This window comes from Lacerta agilis, chromosome 9 (genome assembly GCF_009819535.1).
Source record: "Lacerta agilis isolate rLacAgi1 chromosome 9, rLacAgi1.pri, whole genome shotgun sequence".
Classification (NCBI taxonomy): Eukaryota; Metazoa; Chordata; class Lepidosauria; order Squamata; family Lacertidae; genus Lacerta; species Lacerta agilis.
The window spans coordinates 25,122,154-25,141,421 of NC_046320.1; the positions used below are offsets into that span (position 1 = coordinate 25,122,154).

The 19,268-nt window shown below is 42.9% G+C and overlaps 2 protein-coding genes across 4 annotated transcripts in view; both read right to left on the reverse strand.

Moving 5' to 3' along the window:
* The window catches only part of STOX2 (storkhead box 2), a 126,096-nt gene extending 110,808 nt beyond the window's left edge, over positions 1-15,288 (reverse strand). For all 3 annotated transcript variants that reach the window (XR_004427373.1, XR_004427372.1, XM_033160899.1), the window contains exon 1: positions 14,771-15,288. Coding sequence is in view for 1 of the 3 variants with exons in the window: in XM_033160899.1 (XP_033016790.1) it covers positions 14,771-15,248 (478 nt within the window). In the remaining 2 variants the exon portion in view is untranslated. The remainder of the gene's footprint in view (positions 1-14,770) is intronic.
* TRAPPC11 (trafficking protein particle complex 11) overlaps positions 1-19,268 on the reverse strand; it is a 69,058-nt gene that overhangs the window by 15,756 nt on the left and 34,034 nt on the right. The window lies entirely within an intron of this gene.

Sequence of the window (19,268 nt, forward strand, 5' to 3'; positions counted from 1 at the left end):
GATACGGTAACTCAGTACAATTAGGGGCACATTCAGTCAGCCAGGCAGTCAGCCAGGACGGCCTCAGAGAAAATGGGGCCACCCTTATCAAACAAATTTTAAAGTCTGTCAGTGAAGCTCCCAACACAAAAGAGCAATACACCTTCCTTAATATGTATATGGGTCAACAAAAACCTAATTATCAAGCCTGCAATTTAGGGCTGCTGGTTAAAGTGCAAGCGATTTCCACACACAACCACCACACAAAACAACCTTCTAGATCCCACAGAAACTATCCACACAATAACAGGAAATCTGTTCAGTGCGACAGTGAAGAAAAAGACGTTGATGCATGTTGTTATGGACTTCCCAGCAATAAAAGACAGCACAGGTGAGTAGTGATAAGACTAGGGAAAATCAATGAAGTTTGCAAGACACATCTTAAGATTGCTGAGGCTGTTCCACCATCAAAGTTTTCCTCCCTTTATTCTTCGGAAAAGGACCAGCCAGCAAATGAGTCATCGCACACGGGGCGTGTGGTCTAGGGAGGAGCCTTGGAAAGCAGGATGCAGCCTGCAGGCATGTTATTACCTATTCTTACCTTTAGCAATTCTGTATCCAGGAGAGTAAGAAATAAAAATAATAAAAAAGGTATGTAGGTGCAGTAAAGAAATGTCAGGCATTTATCACCAGCTAATGCCCTAGGTACAGTAAGTTTAGCATTCATTCAAGCAATGACTGTTACTGAATTTTGCTAGTGCTCTCAAAGTGTTAACGATTTATAGGCTGCCGAATCATTCACTAAGAGTGAGAGAGCCATGTTCGAAACCTCACCTCAGCAATGTACGCATTAGAAGTCACTATTCACTTAGCATGCAGAATGGGGATAATAATAATTCTGACCTAGTTTGCAGGGTTGTTGCAGAAACATTACTTAGTCATGAATAATGGTGCCTTTTAATATTATTATGCATTCATAAAACACATTTAATGAATGTTTTATTAATTCGTATTATTAATAGCAATAGTAAACAATTCTTCAGGACTACTAAACCGCAATAAAATGGAACCTTCTTAGAATGCAAACAAACAAACATGGGAGAGAAGAGGGAAGCCGATTTTACCTTTGCCCAAGAGAAAGCAATATGTGAAAACATATTTAATGGTCTGGCTAGGTAATGTTGCTTTAAACTACTTTGTTCCTCCTCTTTCCTCCCCCACCTCCAACACCCATTAGTGACTGTGAAGATCGTGACAAATATTTCAGAATAGAGGTATGTCACAATGATTTCACAGCAAGGCACAAAAATGTCCCTTCTCTAAGTAGCTCACAGCTAACAATGCATTAACTTGTCCAGACATTGTTGGCTAATAAGAAAAAGATAGCTTCAAGTGACAGGATCAAAGGGAATATGCCTTGCTTAATGAAATTAGATTTGCCCCTACCAGAGTATTAGAGAGACAGCTGTTGATCCTGGGTTTAGAGAGTCTTAGACTCACTGTCTGGGCTTGTAGATACTGTCAAGTATCTACATGGATACTTCCCACAGCATCTGTGGCCAAAGAAACATTAGGATTTGTGAACATTTTCACCTTTAGCTCCTTGTTCATCTGGCACTGAGGCAGGTTTTGTCAAAAGCTGGGGGGAAATTCTTAGCCTATCTGTGTTTTTTTACTGCTCAGAAATAGAATACAAAGAAACTGACAGAAACTTAAGTGCATCTACTCCCACAAATGACAAGAAGGACCTACAGATAGCAATGGTCTCAGAAAATGCTATAGCATGACAAACTATGCCTTTATTAAATATTATGATGCTGAGCTCCGTACTAAAAACATTTGCTTTATATTCACAAAATTATGGGTTTGTGGTTGCTCTTGAAAATCGCTTTTGTGTGGCTGGGGCTCCTCCATACACCAGCTGCAAAGTTTGAGTCTGCTTTTCCATGTGGATCAGCCAAATCACACTGTGAGTAAGCGATCAAACCTCACACATCTGACAGGCTGGCAGTGCTGGCATGGGTACTTGCTGTGCATTCCAGCTCAACCATGTGCAGAGGTGATTGTCAGCAACAGCCATGTTGTAGAGGTAAACTTCTGAATTGGACCTTAGAGTGCAGTTGTACTTATCACTGGCCTGTTGCTATATCACCGGCCTAATGCTACAAAGGCTCACACTTGAGCAGAGGTAGTTCAAAGTAACCTTGGAAGTACCGGTACATTTACAGGGGATAGCAACCACAGCCGCCTCTGTTCTATACACATGTAATATCCTCATCCTCTTGATGGCAGCTGCCATTGGACAGTACAACCTCTGACTGCTTTAAGGCCCAGAGAGAGAGAGAGAGAGAGAGAGAGAGAGAGAGAGAGAGAGACCAATGACTAACATAGGATTTCTGCCTTAGTTTGCAAGAAAAGATTCAAAATACATGGAGTACATCAACATTAGCAGCAATGTTTCCTCAACTGGGGAAAAAACATTGTGGCATAATAAATTTCCTGTGAAACACTTGATATGCACCACAGTGTTGCATTTTGATCATACCACAATTTAAATGGAAACATTTTGTAAATAAATAAGTAAATTGTACCCCGCCCACCTGACTGGGTTTCCCCAGCTACTCTGTGCGGCTTCCAACATACAAAAAAGCATCCTAAAACATTACACATTAAAAGGCTTCCCTATATAGGGCTGCCTTCAGATGTCTTCTAAAGGTTATATAATTACTCATCTCCTTGACATCTGATGGGAGGGCATTCCACAGGGTGGGTACCACTGCTGAAAAGGCCCTTTGCCTGGTTTCATCTTTTATCATATTTGTATTTTTTAACTCATTTAAAGGCTGTTCTTGGAATGCCAATTGACCATTGAATGACAGGGTATAAACTTCAAAAGTAAACAAACGACTGCCAGGTTTTATTTTCTGTTTGCAGGCATTTGGTGCAAGGCTACTCTGAATAGTGCCGAGTGGACTGTGCAGTAACAGCAAGAAGGAGAGCTGCAGCAAGGTGTTCACTGCGATATTTAATGCATCATGACAGTTTCAATATAGACAGTTCTGAAAAGCTAGCACCACTCAAAGAAGAAAGATGCAAGATACAATTGAAATGTCAGGAAGGAAGTCCATGTATTGGAAGAAGCAATGGGCATCTTCAAGCCATCTTCTACTGTTCCAATGCCTGGATTTGACAACATCACCCAAGAATATTGCAAACACCATTACCGGTATGTGCATTTTACAGGGGTGGTGCTGTGGTCTAAACCACAGAGCCTAGGGCTTGCGGATCAGAAGGTCGGTGGTTCAAATCCCTGTGACGCGGTGAGTTTCTGTTGCTCGGTCCCTGCTCCTGCCAACCTAGCAGTTCAAAAGCACGTCAAAGTGCAAGTAGATAAATAGGTACCACTCCGGTGGGAAGGTAAACGGCATTTCCGTGCGCTGCTCTGGTTCGCCAGAAGCAGCTTAGTCATGCTGGCCACATGACCTGGAAGCTGTCTGCGGACAAACACCGGCTCCTTCAGCCTATAGAGCGAGATGAGCGCCGCAACCCCAGAGTCGTCTGCGACTGGACCTAACAGTCAGGGGTCCCTTTACCTTTATTCATAGGTAGCTTACTGTATTTGCAAGTATTTAAAGCAAAGCAAGAAGAAAGGAATGCACAAGCAGTCACCAATGTTTCCCTCTTATTGTTGTGCTTTGCGGGAGATGGAGAGAACGTGAAACTAACACAAGTGACAACCAAAGAGCTACAAAAGTCCTGTTAGTTGTTAGGGCCACAAATGATACCAATATAATAGTAGTAGTAGTAGTAGTAGTAGTAGTAATACAAAGAGTAAGGATTAATAAGTACCTTCAAAAGAATGCTAAGTGTTGTAACTAATACACAGTTATAATGGAATGAAGGAACAATGCTACAAGTATAGAATTAGTTAGAATTAGAGAGCAGTGACAAAGTGCAAGCTAGTGATGTAGTTCAAGATTAGAGACAAAATCCACAACTGAGCTATGCAGCAGGGTATGCATTGACAACCTCTACACTGTTGAGCTCTCACCAACTCCTGGCATATGCAGGGCTGAGATACCTGAAATTTGGGCACCCCAGGTGGTTGTCTAGTTTGCCTCGAAGGCCCCTAGTGTTATCTCTAATTAGGGCAGAGTTATTAGATATAATTACCAAAAGCAAACAGATAGCATACCTTTTATTCAGCATACTTCTCAAGAAGTTGTCTACTACTATACAGTGGTGCCTCGCAAGACGAAATTAATTCGTTCCGCAAGACTCTTCGTCTTGCGGAAATTTCGTCTTGCGAGGCACCTTTTCCCATAGGAACGCATTAAAATTTAATTAATGCGTTCCTATGGGAAAAAAAGTCCGGGGGCCCCTCCCGACCGGCACCGGAGCCAAGCCAAGCCGCGTTTTAAGACTGCAGTGAGCGAACAGCAGCGCTGCTGTTCGCTCGCTTCAGTCTTAAAACGCAGCTCCGCGGCTCCGGGAGGGAGGGAGAGGGCCGTGGGATGATGCCTGACATCGGGCATGATGCCACGGCCCCCTCCCGACCGGCACCGGAGCTCCGCGGTGCTGTGTTTTAAGACTGCAGCGATCGCTGCAGTCTTAAAACGCAGCTCCGCGGCTCCGGGAGGGAGGGAGGGGGCCGTGGCATCATGCCCGACATCGGGCATGATGCCACGGCCCCCTCCCGACCGGCACCGGAGCTCCGCGGTGCTGTGTTTTAAGACTGCAGCGATCGCTGCAGTCTTAAAACGCAGCTCCGCAGCTCCGGGAGGGAGGGAGGGGGCCGTGGCATCATGCCCGACATCGGGCATGATGCCACGGCCCCCTCCCGACCGGCACCGGAGCTCCGCGGTGCTGTGTTTTAAGACTGCAGCGATCGCTGCAGTCTTAAAACGCAGCTCCGCAGCTCCGGGAGGGAGGGAGGGGGCCGTGGCATCATGCCCGACATCGGGCATGATGCCACGGCCCCCTCCCGACCGGCACCGGAGCTCCGCACCGCCGAGTTTTAAGACTGCAACGATCGTTGCAGTCTTAAAACGCAGCGGCGGGGCTCCGGGAAGGAGGGAGAGGGCCGTGGGATGATGCCCGACATTGGGCACGATCCCACGGCCCCCTCCCGACCGGCACCGGAGCTTACCTTTTCGCTCTGGTCGGGAGGGATGTTGTCCGCGTCTGCCATTTTGGATCGACTGCGCATGCACAGTCGATCCAAAATGGCGGACGCGGACATCACCCCTCCCGACCAGAGCGAAAAGGTAAGCCAGCTTACAGTGGTACCTCGCCAGACGAATTCGTCTTGCGAAAAACAGGCATAGACGAATTCGTCTTGCGAGTCAACTAAAAACTCGCAAAACCCTTTCGTTTTGCGAGTTTTTCGTCTAGCGAGGCATTCGTCTTGCGGGGTACCACTGTATTAGTGCATATAAAGAAAAAGAATGCAGAAAGCAGAGACTGCAGAAGGATGCTCATACTCTAGAGGAGGCAAGCGTTGTCTAACATGTCCTCAGTCTACAGTTATGTGTCAATGAGAAGATGAGTTGCCACAAGAAATCACAGGCTTTTAAAAGCAAAAAACAAACAAAACAGAATTAACTGAAAGGTTAATTACAGAAGAAAGGTAAAACCCTATAATTAAGCTCATAGAAAAAAACATTTAAGTTGAAGTAGGAAGTAAGGTTTTCCCCTCAAGGCTTTTGCCAACACATGTCTTACACCATTAACTAGAATTTGACAAAAGGCAAAACAAGCTTAACAGCAACCAAAATGACCATTTATCCTAAAAGGGCAGAATTAAAAGTAATGCATCATTTGCTATAATTATTTCAAGATAAACATCTCCAGAAAATAACAAAGATGCACAGTGATGGGGTATGCACATTGGGACATACTTTGCTGCCTTAAACAACTGAATCATTGGCCATTGAAGACCAGCACTGTATTGGAGATACGTAACCAACACACGTGCTCTAACCAGGATCTACAGTCCCTCCTCCACCACAGGTGGTGAAGGAGCAGCACTATAAATTCAGAGAAAACATGGGTGGCCAACCTGCAGCAGAAATGTCACATATAGCTTGGATTATGGAGGTTAGAGGCATACTTTCATAGAAGCACATGGACCCATAGGCCTGGATATAGCATGGCAGCAATGACTATGGCATAGGTCGGAGCTCTTTCCTGCCTCCTCCCGAACAATGTGCTTTTGCCTGCTCTCGAATGCAGCAGATTAGTGGCAAACCTACTCCAAGGTAGCCTACTAGTAGTGTATTGTGGCACTATCATATAGCTCTCCTTTCTGGCAACTGTCTACAACTTAGCCCTAACAATTGCACAGAGAAATGAATGCACATGTTAAACTTGCTCATTTAAGTGATGGTCGGTTTTTTGGGGAAGTGTGCCACAAGTCAGGTCCAGAGTATATGGAGAGTTACGGGCAGGGGATTAGAGCTGAGAGCAGGCTTCCTTCCAACTTGTCATTCACTATGGTAAGTGAGTTGCTGCAGCACGATGAACAGTCTCCTCTCAAGCTTTGAATCCTGCAGAGGTGGGTGGGAATCGTCCTAGAGGTTTTGTGGTGATCCTCACCCCACCTCAACTCCCAAGACTGAGAAGACAACTACAGTATAAGCGCTATGGCTGCTGGGTTTCTGGAGACTGACTGAATTGCCTCAGCTGCCCAGGACCAAACAAGCTCAGGAACAGGAAATACTACAAGGAGCAACCCCACCCCACCCCCCAAAAATGAAAAATTAGTTAGCAGCAGTCGTTTTTGAGAAGTAACACAGTGTCACCACTTTTCCTTGAAGTTAAGTAAATGGATGAACAGCACATTTTTAGAATGCCTACTACCCTGTTTCTCCTAAAATAAGACATAGCCATAAAATAAGCCATAGCAGGATTTCTATGCATTTGCGAAATATAAGCCATTCCCCAAAAATAAGCCATACCCCGAAAATAAGCCATAGTGACGTGGTACCTCCCATTAAAACAGCCTGGAGAGGCGTGGCTATGCAGCATACTGATGCGACGCGGTTAAAATAAGACATCCCCTGAAAATAAGCCATACTGTGTTTTGTTGAGCGAAAAAAAATATAAGACGGTGTCTTATTTTAGGAGAAACACGGTAGCTACTTTCGCAAAGATCTGCCTTACCACAGAAAATAGTACATAGTACTTTGTAGGTGCTGTAAACTCACACATCAAGCACAGCAAGTGTGGGGCTTTATCCAGGAAGAGAGTAAACTTTTCATAACAAATTTTCTTTCTTGTTAATCATTTGCCAAGTACAAGGTTACACACAATGCAAGATTTGTGCATTTAATATTTGTTTTGTGAGAAGGAGCAAATGAATTGGTTTGTTGATTAACTGTGCTATGCAATTTTTTAAAGTTACTGAATGAGAAAATCTGGTTTTATTATGCTGGGTTGAATGCTGCTCTTATGGCTGTTTTATGGTTGTGGAGCCCTACTGCTATTTTCAATGGGGATTTTTACTATAGTTTGTTTGTTTGTTTGGCGAATATAGTTTGTATTTTTATTTGCTGGAAGCTACCTTGGGACTGTTGGTCCGAAGAAAATACCTCAAATAAATAAAACATGTCAAATACCCATATTGCCTTGTTTACCTATTTATTGAAGGTATACAGTACTTATTGCTTAAGGGCCTGATGATGATAAGCCTGGTTCCAATCCTCACAATAAACTAATATTTAATGCTATGAGATAAAAGTTCATGCAGCAGGTTACCCTAACCACAGCAGAACATCAATACCTTTTTCATGTTTGTTTGTTTATTTTAAAATGTAGAGACCTTCTTTATTCCCCCCAAAGCATCCAGGATTTAATAGGTTAACTTAAAGTTATGAAACACACTAATTCAAAGAACAGAACAGTGGCAAACACCAAGTTCTGCAGAAATGACAAAATTGTGTATCAACAAGTAGATACAACAGTGGTGCATATTTGGTTCTCAAATATATTTCTCTTTTCTTTCTCCTCACTTAAAAGTTATTTCAGTGGAGACACTGAAACCAAGGTTTTGGAAAACATAAGCAATGTTCAATAACAACAAGACCTAAGGCAGTCCAAATTGCTTTATTCAGTGTTCAAGATAAATTTACTGTAAGCAGCTACTGCACTGCTTTTAGAGATCTCATCATCTGATACTGATACTTCTGGCTGGTAAGTATGACATTAAGGATGAGTCACCTAATATGAACTCTTTGTAAAAAGAGGCACCAATTAAACGGTGTGGTTGTTTTTCTGCTGAAAAAGGGTAAATTGCATCCAAAAACTTGTGATGCATAAAATATCCACTCCAAACTACACAGTTACTACACAGTTATTATCTGTGTTAGCCAATAGCAGGATAATATATGCAAACCTATATGACAAAGAAAAAGTTTCATTTGTTTTGGTAGCCTAATGACACTCTTAAAAAGTAATTAAAAACTAAGCTTTAATGTAGGAAATGGATGTGTGACTGAAGATATTCACAATAAGGTCCCTTTTATTTTGCATTCATTATTGTTTGGTGTTGGGGCCAGTTATACACAATCCCATTTTTAATAGTTTGTGCCTGCTAAAGTTTTGGGGCAGACAGCTTATTTTTACACTCCCTCAAATAATAGCACAAACAGGAAATATGGGCATCACAGGTTTTTTCCTGCCTAGCCACTGACTGACCCAATTTAACTTGGGAGTTGGGAAGAAGAGAGCTAAAGTTAGTATCGTACAACTTTCTTGCAATTGGGCAGATGCCCTTGGGTGCTTCATTCCAGCCACACCAGAGTCATTATAAAAACACTTTTTTCTTTATAAACCATTATTAAGGTGCAATCCTATACATGCTTAACTGGGAATGTCTAACTAAATGGGACTTACTTCTGAGTAAATATTTATTGGATTAGGCTGCATGCCATCAGGCCTGGAGCCTGGCTTTGTGGCAGGATGCAACAGCTGTCTGATCCTGGAAGGTAGATGATGAGTGCTATGTTCCAGGTGAACTTGTGTCTGTGACAACATTGTGGGGGATAGAAGAACATGCAGTTTTTCTTTTTCTTGGGACTATTGTTTTGTTTTGCCCTGCCCACTTTGTCCCCTGCCCAGCACTGGAATCCAGCCTCCAGAAAATTGGGCTGAAACACATTCTAAAATATGTATTTTTGAATGGTGTAAACCACACACTATTTTTAAAGCACTCACTAAATTGGTATAGACACAGGAGGAAATAGTGTTGCTTGCCACTGGTGTCTTGACAAAACGATCTAGCCAGTGTCTATGATGAGACATTCACACCTCACACTGTACTTATTATCTCAATGATAAGCTGGGGAGAAAATCACCACTTCCCTGCAGCCAAATATTTCTGTGCTAGTGCTGGGAAGCATCACATCTCAATAGAAGCTATACCTCAATAAATTATGTCTGAAAACGCTTTAACAAATGAGCCTCAACTCTGCTATAGATATGCAAGCCCTAATATGGACGATATGAAGATAATTCCCAGAAATGTTCTAAAAGACAAATAATTGTTACATATGAATAAACCTTACTCCTCTAGGGGAGGTATTACTACAGATGAGAAACTATTACTGTGAAAACAAAACAACTTTTCAGTGAAAGGAAGTTTTCATGGTAAAAAAGGGATATTTTGAACATGACAATACCTACTTCGTTACCCATCAACAAATTAGCAGCATTTCATGTGCTATATCTGCTGTATGTTTCTACAGTTATCTACTAATGACCAGAAAATTACAACAAAGCACCACTCCTGGGAGCAAAAATTAGCAGGGAGTTAATTTCATTTCAAGAAAAAGAGAGAGGGAGGTGCGGGGAAAGGAAGAATGTGCACACTCAGCTTCAACTCAAGAGAACACCATATAGCCCCTCTACTGTTATGCATGGCAGCGTCTAAACAAAGGAACAATATTCCTGTTGAATTCCCCTTGCTAGACTGTTGCTGGTATATTTTGTTTAATTATTGTACATACTGGTGAAGTCACCTTCCAATTAAGGAAGCTGGCTTCTGAACTATACCAATCACTTATAAAATCTGTGGACCTGTTCCAGCCAAATGTCAAGACCTTCCTGGCAGCATAATGCTGACATTTTTCAAACAAATCTCTTTGCTTAGTATTAATTCAGCAAATGAAGATTGTAACAAGAGCCGCAACTGTTGGATAGGGCAAATTTGAAGCCCACCTACTAAAGCAGTATTGGCATCGTACAATAAAGGAAACAGCAACAGAGACGGACACAGAGAAAATCTATAGCTGACAAAGTTTGTCAATAAGGAAGAATAAAAATAGGGGAAATAAGTGCCTACTTGTTGCTTGCTGTAGAATTAACTTGAAATTCTCCTGCCTAAGAGCTCCAGACAAGTATATCACACGTGATGGTTGAGAGGCGAAGTATCAACCACAGATTAGAGTTCCGGTAGTAATCATCTATAACTCTTTACTAGTTTCCCTCTGATGGAGAACCTTTTTAAAAATGCCATTCTCATTAAGTCTTATCCTTTGAATGCTGACTTCTGTGCAAAATTCCATGCAAAACTTCATCTCCAGCCAACACTGAAGTATAGACACATCCTCCAATTTTCTAACACTTGAGCAACTTTGGTACTAAATAAACTCTTAGAGACTATTTTGAGTATAGCATAAGAAGCAACTAGAAAAAGTACATCACAGAATCCTATTACCACTCATATTAAGAGGGGTTACACAGGGCTGAGAAGAGCAATAATGTCTCATTCCCTGAGTTTTGAAAGCCCTGTCAGCCTTATTTGCCCTGCACTAAACTTTCGGTCACTGATGGGCTGTCAGCAGCAACTAATTGATCAGGTTCAGTTCATGGAAACCTTAATGTTCTCCAACTAGATTTACAATAAGAGCCCCAGTGTAGTAGATCACAATGAAACAAATATATGTTTCTGCTATATATGCAACTAAGCCAAGTTCTCTCTCTGTCTCTTACACATGGTTTACAAATATTAAAAGATACACTAATTCTAAGATTAAAAGCAAAGATAGTTCACAGCTGCAGAAAGATTTCGCCTTCGGGGCACTGCACAATTACTCATATCTTTCACTCACAAAAACATGATTGACTCAACAATTACTGTGTAAACCATTCCTTACAGTGTTTAGCGTTCCAACACTTAAGCCTTCATATCCTATTTGCAGTACATACAAATTTCAAGCTATCAAGTACACCCTATTATAAATGTGGCATTTTGCATCTAATAATGGCAATACCTCAGTGGCAGAGCACGTGATAAATACATAGAAGGCCCCAAGTTCAATCCTTGGCTACTCCAGTTAAAAGGATCACACAGCAGGTGAAGGGAAGAACTGCTCCGAGACCTCAAAGAGCCAAAATTCTGGGCTAGATGATACAGTATAAGGCAGAGGGGGGGGTGTAGAAAGCCATTGTGTGAACAAGCTCCGTTTTGTACGAATGCTTGGGAATCCACAGGCACAGATGCCAACATAGCAGGGGCAACCAGAAAACTAATATTTGTAAAGAGCAGGGAAAGCATATGCAGGTGTAGCAATGTTTGTTCTTTTTAAAAACTGCCAATAGCACAGGAAGGTGGGGCATTTGATATAAATACAACACTGCATCTAATCTTGAAATGCAGTATCAGTGAAATGAGTTGGAAGGCTACAACCAAGACCCACACTTCTCATTGCTTCTCCTCTATAAAGTCCCCAACTAGGTACACACTTTACTTACTGTGGAGCAGAAAATGAGGAAGGTGGGCTCTGCTTGTTTCTAGTAAGGCAGTAAATGCAAATGTGGCAAGCAAATAAATAGCATCCACCATCTCTTATGGTCTGAAGCTCAACATCAAAAAAACTAAGATCATGGCCACTGGTCCCATCACCTCCTGGCAAATAGAAGGGGAAGAAATGGAGGCAGTGAGAGATTTTACTTTCTTGGGCTCCATGATCACTGCAGATGGTGACTGCAGTCACGAAATTAAAAGACGCCTGCTTCTTGGGAGGAAAGCAATGACAAACCTCGACAGCATCTTAAAAAGCAGAGACATCACCTTGCCGACAAAGGTCCGTATAGTTAAAGCTATGGTTTTCCCAGTAGTAATGTATAGAAGTGAGAGCTGGACCATAAAGAAGACTGACCGCCGAAGAATTGATGCTTTTGAATTATGGTGCTGGAGGAGACTCTTGCAAGTCCCATGGACTGCAAAAAGATCAAACTTATCTATTCTTAAAGAAATCAGCCCTGAGTGCTCACTGGAAGGGCAGATCCTGAAGTTGAGGCTCCAGTACTTTGGGCACCTCATGAGAAGAGAAGACTCCCTGGAAAAGACCCTGATGTTGGGAAAGATGGAGGGCACAAGGAGAAGGGGACGACCGAGGATGAGATGGTTGGACAGTGTTCTCGAAGCGATTGGCATGAGTTTGGCCAAACTGCGGGAGGCAGTGGAGGATAGGGGTGCCTGGCGTGCTCTGGTCCATGGGGTCACGAAGAGTCGGACACGACTGAACGACCGAACAACAACAACATCTCTTTTAGATATCAAGACAGAATCTTGTGGTAAACATTTAAAAGGTGGAACATTTGACATTCATCTCAATGTGGAGCTTGCAGAAAAGTATAAAAACTTTTCAAAAGAGTGAAATTCAGGACAATCTGGGCTCACCCCAATATAGTTTGCTGCCCAAGGCACAAAAACAATAAAATGCATTCAAGGTGGTGAAATAAATCCAAAGACAACAAACTAAATAACTGACAATTGACTGGCCTTTAGGGTAACCCTTCCAATAAATCCCAGATTAAAATTAGAAGAGCTGGGGGAATATCTAAAATAATAAATAAAATGGCATTTTACTTGAACTGTTGACCCCCACATCTCAAAAGGAAAAACTGTGACCTGCCCACCATAAGTAATTTAACGTAATGCTTTCGGTGATTATGAAAATACAAAATACAACATGCTGTTAACAACACAGACATAAGGAACTTGGATAGATGTTGTAAGCAGTTAAAAACAGAATCCAGGAAGTTATTCCCATGTCAATTACTGTATAATTTAGTGCCACAAACCAGAATTTTGGCCTTTTGCTCCACTCACAGTTCAATCCTTTTCAAGTCTACTTTGAAGTAAGTCTCACTGAGTTCAATGGGACTCTACCCCTTTAAATCATGTTGATTAGAATCTGCAGCTTATTTCAGTTCACCCACAGAAACAAAAGCAGGAATGTTTATATGGACAAGACACCACAACACAAATTAAATAGTATTGCTTCTTTCTGCCAGTGCTGTGAAGAGGTACCATTTTCTGGCATGATCTACGAAAACATGATTCACAGAGCTCACACAAATGCACCTGCCACTGTAAACATGAATTACTGCAGGGAGTGACGATTACTGTCCCATAAATAAAATTCCCAAATGTCTATGATATAGGATACAGACTCTGAGACAAGTTCACACTAAAACAACAACAAATAAGTCTTGAGAAACATCCCAGGTACAGGAGACTTTTGGACAGACAATGCAAAATCGTGGTGGAAATACAACAAAAGCAAAAACTTTTCCACTGTCGGCCTACTATAAGAAGCCATTACATTTCATCTTCAAGTTCCTAGTATTTCCTCATATACATATCTACCTACCGGTATGTCTGATGTACCAAAGGATAAACAAATACTGTATAAGGCAGTGTAAAAATCAAACCTGGAGACTTCAGCGGATCAGTTACTGAGCCACAGCTGAGTGGTAAAACAATTGATTTTCATGCACAAGGCCCCCAGATTCAGACACAAGTTGTTGAGCTATTCTTGGCAAAGTTGTTGAGCTTTTTTTAGTTGTTGAACTTTTGGCCAATGAAGTTTGGGAGCTTAGAGCTATTTTCAAGGGAATTTGCTTCAAACTTGGTAATTGGCCACAGTTCCTAAGCTGAGTTAAACAACCAATGGGAGAGTTTGTGATTATGTTAGGCATGTGCACTTAGCTTATTTAGTGATGGGGAGGGACAGTGACCAATTGATCCGGGATAGTAGGGTGTTGGAGATATTTTCCTCACTTTTCCTACAACGCTCACTAGTTAATCTACATGAACTGTCTATCAAAAAGACAGAAAACACCAGAGAAGGACTGACAGGTAAAATGCTAAGGAAATGGAACTTTTCTTAGCAGTTTACCAGTCAAACCTGTATTCAATTGCTGACACACCAGAGGAGGGGGGGGGGGAAAGGAGGCAAGATTATTTTTTCTAAAGATAAAAGGCAGCTTCTGGATGAGCGCAATCAAAAGCCTCGCCACTTTTCAGGAATCAAGCAGCGCTTTTATTCTTCAAATCACACAATGGTTGCGTCGTATATATTATATTATATTATATTATATTATATTATATTATATTATATTATATTATATTAATTTACACACCCCCAGGAGGAAAACGCATTTGAAAAGAGTTCATTTAGGCAGAAATCATTAGGAGGTCGCTGAAGGGGTAACGGACTAAGTGGGAAGCAAGAAAGTGGAGTGCGCGCTTTTCCTGGAAGATGCCCAGGTCGCCTTCCTCCCCTTTGGGCAGAGGTAACAAAAAAGGTAACCTGGTCTCCCTCAGAGCCTTTCCAAGCTGCCAGGCGGAGCTGGGGGGGGGGGGGTTGACATCCGTCGGCCCTGCGCAGGCGCACCCCTGCGCCTCCCCGCTCCCGTCCACTGGGGGACGCCGCTGTTTCCCTCGTCCTGCCCCTGCTTGCCCCGCGCGCTCGGCCCTGCGCCATCCGCGCGTGCTTACCCAGGCACTTTATTCGGAAGCCCGCGGGGGGCTTGAGGGACCTGCGCATCCAGCCCTCGCGCAGCGCCTCCAGGTGCTCCTCCTTGCCCTGGATCAGCAGCACCTGCTCGTCGATCCAGCCCAGGAAGAAAGTCTCGGCCACCGCCGCCGTCACCTTCTTGTTCCAGAAATGCTGCATGTTCTCCTGCTTGAAGTCGGCGAAGATCTCGTAGCCGATGTGGTGGCGACCCAGAGAGTCGCTGCCCGGCGGCGGAGGCGGCGGCGCTCCTTCCCCTTGTTGGTGCTGCTGCTGCTGCCGGAGCCGCCGCCGCTTGCCCTCACCTTCCCCGTCGTCGTCCTCCGCCTCGCCGCAGTCCTCCTGGAGCTCCTCTCGGTGCCTGGCCGGCCGCGAGGCAGCCTCTTCCCCGCCGCAGGGGCTCAGGACGATGGCCAAGGAGTGCGGGGCAATTTGCAAGAACTTCTCCATCCGGCGAGGCATCGCGGCGTCGGGTCACCGAAGAAGCAGCAGTCGAAGCAGCCGCTGCCTGGCCAGGAGCGCCGGGCACGGCACCGCGCGCAGCACCAGCAGCGTTGCCAGCCTGGCGCGGTTCCCAGCTCCGCCAGGACCGCCCCCGCCGGCCCAGCGGCAGATTCCGCGTCTCCCCGCCTTCTCCCCGCTCGCTGCACGTGGACGCCTGGCCCGCCTCCCGCGGCCCGGGCGACCCTCAGCGGCGCCGCCCTCTCCCTGCGCGGGCTCCCCCGCGGCCCTGCTGCTCCCTCGCAGACCAGCTGCGCTGGGTCCCGGCTCCCTTGCCGCGTTTGCTTCAGGTTATAAGGCCGCTCTTTCACGGTTCAGGGACTTGCGCCCTACTTTTCGAAGCAAAAAAAAAAAAAAAAAAAAGTTTTAAGGGCGGCACACAGCAGCATACAACTTTCCAGTAAATTATTAACATACTTTCGCCCGCCCCCAGTTTAGGGTTGCCACCCACAGTGCCCCGCTGTGTATTTTAGCTACTGGAAGATTGGGAAAGGCAACTTAATTCACCGCCTCGAACTAGGGGACTGCTTAGTCCTGTCATGCAGCTCTTGAAAAGTGCGCGCGCGCGCGCGCTGTGAGAAATTGACAGCCCCGATCCACTGCTAGAAAGCGAGAGAGTGGAAGTGTTCTCTCCTCCCGGTCGCACTCCAGTTAAACAAGTCACCACCTGGGCCATTGTAAATTCCTTTAAAACATCAAAGGCTGAAATCAAACATATAGAACCTACTCACAATTTACATGTCACTTGAAATAAGCAAGATACCATACAAGATTGTGGTTGTGTACCTTTTCTTTTTTTAATTCTTACATAACATCCTCTTTAAAAGAGTGTAAGATAAACGATGACAACTGCACACGAAAGCTCATACCAAGAACAAACTTAGTTGGTCTCTAAGGTGCTACTGGAAGGAATTTTTTTATTTTGTTTTAACTCTATAATCAGTGCACTAAGATATGTAATATGCACACACACAAACATACATTTAAAAAAACATTATTTTCTTACTACCTGAATAGCATACTTGGCAACAGCTCCTCGACTATTATTATTGATCATCTTGTGACCAGAGATAGTATTTTAAAAAATTAACCAATGCAGTATTATTATCTTCAAGCATCATTGATTACATTGGAGAGCCAGTATATATTGAATTTAATTGTTGCTATCTAAATAGAACGAAGTGTTTTAATTTTGCTGATTAATGAAATTTACATTTTTATCACTTTAGAAGCACGTTACCTATCTCAAACTTTAGGTTCTGAAAGGTACAAACTTTAAGGGTTGGGTGGTTTTTAAAACACACAACAGCTTAAAATGTTTAAAATACAAAAAGCCCAGTAAATCTAAACACCCAAATAGTTTTACCAAAATCAACCAAACCAAAGCAGAGAAAAGGGGTTAAAAAGGAACAGTATCCCAATACCATGCCCAGTGCACTGCACTGAGTTACAACACTTCATCCTAGATTTTAAAAATGCAAAATGGCATCCACATGGTGAAAGCATTTTGTTTGTTATAAGGTTGTGTTTTACTTTCTATAATCTGTTACAGATCTGATGTGCAGAAGAGTCCACTCTTCCCAGTGGACTTCAGGGAAAACTACTGACTGTAAAGCAAAACTCTAAATACTGACTGACTCATTTGTGGTTGAATAGGAATGTAGGAGACAACTCTTGAAAGGAAAGTAATAACTGTATTACCAAAAGTAAAGTTACAGTTAACATTAATGCCCTTGATAGCACCAGGCTATGGTTGATAGAGGCCCTAGGCACCATGATAACTGTTTTGAACAACAGCTTTAAAAAGTATATTGTAAATTATACTCTTGTGTCCTTTCTTTAGTGTTTCCCTAGAATGGACTTGTTAGGGAGTCCATGTTCTCTTGTAATCTCTTCCAGCTGCAGGTATTAACTGCAGCTATAATTTCAGGGTATCACAGAATTCTCTGGATTGTGGCCATGTTCCACATTAATAACACCACCATGAAAACTGCAATCATATATCACTTCTTCCTTCTCTGCTTTGTGCCATTCCTTGTATTCAACTGGATCTAGCAACAGATAAACAAAATAACCTTGACGACTACTCTTGTTGAAACTAGTCTAAATTAATTTAAGCATGTATGTGGGAAGGAAAATGTTAAGAACAAGGCAAATGAAGAGATAATTGTGGGTAATTTGTCTAAAGGTTTTCTGGCTGGGGATAGGATTTCACACACACGTGGGCAGCGAGGCATACTCTTAGAACAGATCCTGATCAAGTCGGTATAAATCTTTTTTAGTTGACGTTATATTGAGCCATATACTGAAAATAACAAACTGTCCATGAATTAGCTGGAACAAGCAGCACTTCTAGGTTGTTTTGTTTTTCCTGCAGCTTCTAACCAGATAGCAGGCCAAGCCTAGACAATACCCAACTTGCCTTTAATTTATGCCTTTAACTGCTACCACCATGCAAAGAGTTTAAGGTCAGTGGGAGACATAAAGGAAAAATAAAAAGTTTCCTGTTAAATGAAACATATCCCTGACATGTCATGCCACCACAATATTAATTTTTACGTATTTCTTTAGATTTACAAACCACTTAATTGCAAAAGTCTCAAAATGGTGTATCAATAAGACACAGCTAAAATTAACAAAATTATTCCTCCCCCCACAATTATATTATTACTGAGAATTAGATTCCTCATTTGTACTGTTACAAGGATAATTAGCTGACATCACAACTCAGCATTGACTGAAGCTATTCCAGTGTGATTTTCCTATAGATTGGGTGGCTCCCAAGAATTAGGATTATAACTTCAGCCAAAATACCTCCTTTCCCCACACACATATATAATTACTCATTTTTTTAACACTCAAACAAAAAGGCAACTGCAGCAGAAGTCTATTTCCTTCGCATTGTTTTCTTCATTTTAAAAATGCAAATGTAAACACTTATTGAGGTAGGTGTAAGCTTAAATAAAATGTTTTGCGCCTTTGTAGTCTTATAAGGGTTGTCGGCACTTTCAGAATTTGGGTACTGGTATGAAAATAAACAGCAGGATCCAAATATTTTGCCAGCTGAATTAAAGAGTAAGGATGGATAATAAGCAACTGCCAGCCATCTATTTCTAGGAGTTTGCTTGCCAGATCCGTAACCTGACTGGAATCACCTGGTGCTGTAGTAAACCCCTACTGCAGCAGTGGGGAATGTCTGTTCAGTGGCTTGCAAGTGCTAACAACCAGCTGATCATTGGGGCTTGCAAAGCACAGTGCGTGGTGCTTTGCAAGCCCCAGTGAAAAGCTGTTTGCCGGGGCTCCCATGCTCAGAGGTATGAAAAATGGGTTACCTGACGTAATTATGACAGGTGAATAATAGGTGGATGGCCTGGCTAACCTGTCAAAGATGGCCTGTGAGGGAGATGCAGCCCACCACCCAGATGCAGTTCCCCTCCTCATCCTTATTGGGTCATATCCAAACAAACTTAAAGAGTTCAGCACTGCAGCTACTCCCCTCTTTAAATAAATAAATAAATCAAAGAATGTTTTTGATTTTGAGGGCCTAGTCATTTTTCCAAGACATGGGTAGGAAGTGTATGAAGCTTCCGGGGTTACTTGGTTTCGATTAATTCTGCAGTGGGAAATAACCGCCAGCTGTTACTTTGCTGTAAATATCAGCTGACCCTGATAATTTTGGGCTTGCACAAGTGGGGACATACCTTTGCTGGTGGCAAAGAAGGGATGGGAGCCCTTTTGGCCCATTGAATGAAGTGTAACTGGTCCTAGTGCTTTCTCTCTCCCCTGTAACTCAGCAATTATGTCCAATTGCTGAGCAAGCTATAGAGACACAACACTGAGAAAAACCTTATACTGTAGATCAGTGGTTCCCAGTTGTTGGTCCGTGGAATTCAGCGTATCTGCATAACCCACCCATAGCACCATTCACATAACAAAAACTACTATACAGATATAAAAAAGTTCAAAAGTTGGGGGTCCATG